This window comes from Malania oleifera, chromosome 7, assembly GCF_029873635.1.
Source record: "Malania oleifera isolate guangnan ecotype guangnan chromosome 7, ASM2987363v1, whole genome shotgun sequence".
In the NCBI taxonomy this organism is placed as follows: Eukaryota; Viridiplantae; Streptophyta; class Magnoliopsida; order Santalales; family Ximeniaceae; genus Malania; species Malania oleifera.
This window is the reverse complement of record NC_080423.1, coordinates 30,470,545-30,473,813: the sequence shown is the minus strand read 5'-3', so window position 1 is coordinate 30,473,813 and position 3,269 is coordinate 30,470,545. Positions and strand designations below refer to the sequence as shown.

Genomic DNA, 3,269 nt, shown 5'->3' with positions numbered 1-3,269 from the left:
GCTTTCTAGAACAAAACTTTGTATCATTATTTAAATAGTGAATTCTCAAGTAGTTACTTGAGAAGTGGACATAGGTCACGTTTGTGATTTGGCTGGGTGTTTTTGTAAATTGCTTCTGCATATCATCTTTGCTATTATACTTGAAAATATTTAAAATTTTATACAATTTCTTATCATCCAATTCACCCCCCCTCCTTGGTGCCCATTGGACAGATGAACACAGGGAAAAAGGAAGACTAACAAACTTAGCTGTGGTTCAACACTGTAGATGCATTCTTGAGCATTTCTTTTTGGGAAGCAAGGTTAATAAAATAATTAATTAAAGATATTAAAACTACATACTTGCAATGTTACAATGGCCCTCTGCTACTTACAGCTGAAACACTCTTCATAAGGTATGCTACTGTTCCTTGTCCATCAACATCCATGAAACAAGCCGGTTCATGCTCCTGCGCTTCCCAGCCTGCTGCATGCAGCAAAAGATGAATATTGAATAAAGTCACACTTAACAAGCGATGTCCTTGTGCTTCATAACCTTGTTTTTCTTTCCGTTTACACACAGAAAAACCTCTCGATAGACATTTTACTTAAACATAGTGTGCTTAATGAAAACGAAGAGGAGAATAGTCCAAAATTCTAAACCTATGTTTTATTCCTTTTTTTCCCTAAAACATTAGAAAAAATGGACAAAGTAGTTGTAGCAGGCCTAATTAAGTGGTGTTTCTCCCCTTTTATTATCGTTATTTCTGTTCCCCCAAATCCTTGAAAGGACTGGAAAAACAAGAGTCAATTTTTAATTTTTCTTAACTTGCTTTGTCAAGCAAATGAAGCCAGAGAAAAATTTTACACGAGAACCGTTTCTGTTTGTGTGGGGAAAACAGAAAAAAATTAGGATGTTTAAGCCTAAACTTTAGTGTAGAAACTTCAACATTAACAAGTAGCAGCTAAAGCAAATTTAAGATAGTAAACAGGATGGCATAGAAAACCCCACATTCCCCGTCATTTCTCCATCAACATAGTCGCTACAAAAATGCATTGCCATCAAAATATCAATGACACCAACCATGGAATAGTAAGAAACATATATTTCACGGAGATTCCTCTATTGAATTTTTTAATAAAAAAAATTAAACAGGAAGGCAAAATTCCAACAACAAAAACCTTGCAACTTATCTCATCCCACAAAAAGGAAAAAAGAAAAGAAAATTAAAAGAACAAATGCTTCAACAAATAACCAAAGATCCTGATTAAGACCTATGGATGCGGATTGATGTAGGTACAATTATTGGATGAATCCCATTGTCAGTCAAACTATCTTCTTCCAGCAATCCTCAACAATGGAGAAATTATACCCTGTATCTCCTGCAATGACTGTTGAACCCGTATCTCCTCATCAACTGACCGCTTAAGGTTTCTAATGTGGCCTTTCAAGATGTCGGAAGCTCTAATATCTTCAGCACGCATTTCTACAACCTTCCTTGTTAACCTCATTAACAATCCAGAAAACCTTGGCAAGGTAGAGTGCCTCTGCAGGAACATCAACAACAATCCAAGCTCCTCTGTGTCCAAATTCGATACACATTTCAACAACTTCTTCCTCGCCACCAGTTCCTCCATCACTGCCACCACATTTTCTGGATTCTTGCCCCTTAATGCAGACACCAAAGCTTCCCTGTGTCTAAACTTCTTCAATAGCTTATCATGTTCGGACAATTTCACCTTCTTCTGCCTTAAAACCAAGTAATCCCCTTCTGAAGGCTTCTCTCCCTGGCTCCGATGAAAATACCGATAATTCGAGGGCTTCAACACCCGTCTCTGGGGTTCTTCCCCAATTGAACCCAAACCCACAAAATCTCCTAACCTCGACTCCTCATGTTTCACCTTCTTCCTCTTGCCAGCAAATATGATCCCATTTGAAGTACCAATAACTCTTGTAGAGCAATCCGGGGAGAACCCAACTGACAAAAGGGGCGCTGGGAACCTCATTGAATGGGTAATCTTCATCTTTGAGTAATCAAAAACTTTCATATACCCATCCAACGCCACACTCAAAAGCCGATACTGTTGGGACTCCTCCCCACTATCCTTACCAATCTTCCCCACACATAACGAAGTAACAGTCTTATTATGACTCTCTATTGTGTGGACAAGCTTCCCGCCTCCTATCACATCCCAAATCTTCACACTATTTCCTCCTGCCGTCACAATTAAACCACCAGAAGGTAAAAAAATTACATCCTCGACCGGTTTCCCATGATTAACCTCCATCACCGAGTTGGAACTTGAAACCCTCACATCCCACAACCTAACAGTATGATCGTAGGAACCTGTCGCAAACATCTCCGAACTTGCTGGAGAACCTGACCCGCACCGCACATAATCTTTATGTCCTTTCAATTCGACGATCTGAGTCTCGCCCGCAATGTCCCAATACTTAACCAGCGCATCGTCGCCGCCGGAGAACAGATGCAACCGATCAAAGCGAGGGTATCGAACGAGACGAACAGGTCGTGTGTGGCCACGCAGCTGACGAAGGGCAGATCGGGTCTTGATATCGAATACTTGCACCAAGCCGGACTGTCCACCAGCGGCGATGAGCTTGCCATCAGAGCGGAAGGCAGCGGAGAAGGCGACATCGGAGAAGGCAGGGATAGTGGTCTTGGGTTCGAAGGTTTCAGAGTTATAGATGGTGAGGGAGGTGGAGAATGTGGCAGCGAAATCATGAGGAGAAACGGGGGAGAAGTCGATGGAGGTAACAGAGGAGATGAGGTTTGGGATTTGGTGGGAGTTGAAGGATCGCCAGTATTTGGATTCTGGGGTTGACGAGGGTTTTTTCGGTTTGGGTTTTTGCTTGGGTTTCACTGGGAAAGTCTTGGCTATCTGAGATTCCGCCATTGATGAATAAGGTTGCAGCCGTGCAGTGGTGGCTACGGCCAGGGAACGAGGGAAACGGCGGGGGGTGTGGTTTTTATAGCCTTTTAGAGGGAAGCTGGTTTAGGGTTTTAGCCGCACGGTAGACACGTTTTTGCATTTTTCTTTGTCCGTGTCTGTGATACATCTTAAATTGAAATTTGTGTAAATTTTAAAAATATATATATAATATAAAACCATATTAAATTTTGTTAAAATTTACATTAATTTAAATTTAAGATTTAAAATTCATAATTTCACATATAATTTTTTAATTTGATTTTAAAAATCATAACTAAAATGTAATTAAACCACACTAATAGAATCAAATTATTTTGTTTAATTTATAAAATTAATGA

At 40.2% G+C, this 3,269-nt stretch overlaps 1 protein-coding gene across 1 annotated transcript; it reads right to left on the bottom strand.

Moving 5' to 3' along the window:
- Nucleotides 1-1,067: 1,067 nt before the first annotated feature.
- LOC131160130 (protein SLOW WALKER 1) lies at nt 1,068-3,017 on the bottom strand. Its single transcript, XM_058115486.1, has one exon. The coding sequence runs from the start codon at nt 2,893-2,895 to the stop codon at nt 1,312-1,314; it is 1,584 nt and encodes a 527-aa protein (XP_057971469.1). The 5' UTR covers nt 2,896-3,017; the 3' UTR covers nt 1,068-1,311.
- Nucleotides 3,018-3,269: the final 252 nt, after the last annotated feature.

Coding starts and splice junctions, on each gene's coding strand:
- LOC131160130 (XM_058115486.1), bottom strand. CDS start 2,895: ATGGCGGAATCTCAGATAGCCAAGACTTTCCCAGTGAAACCCAAGCAA.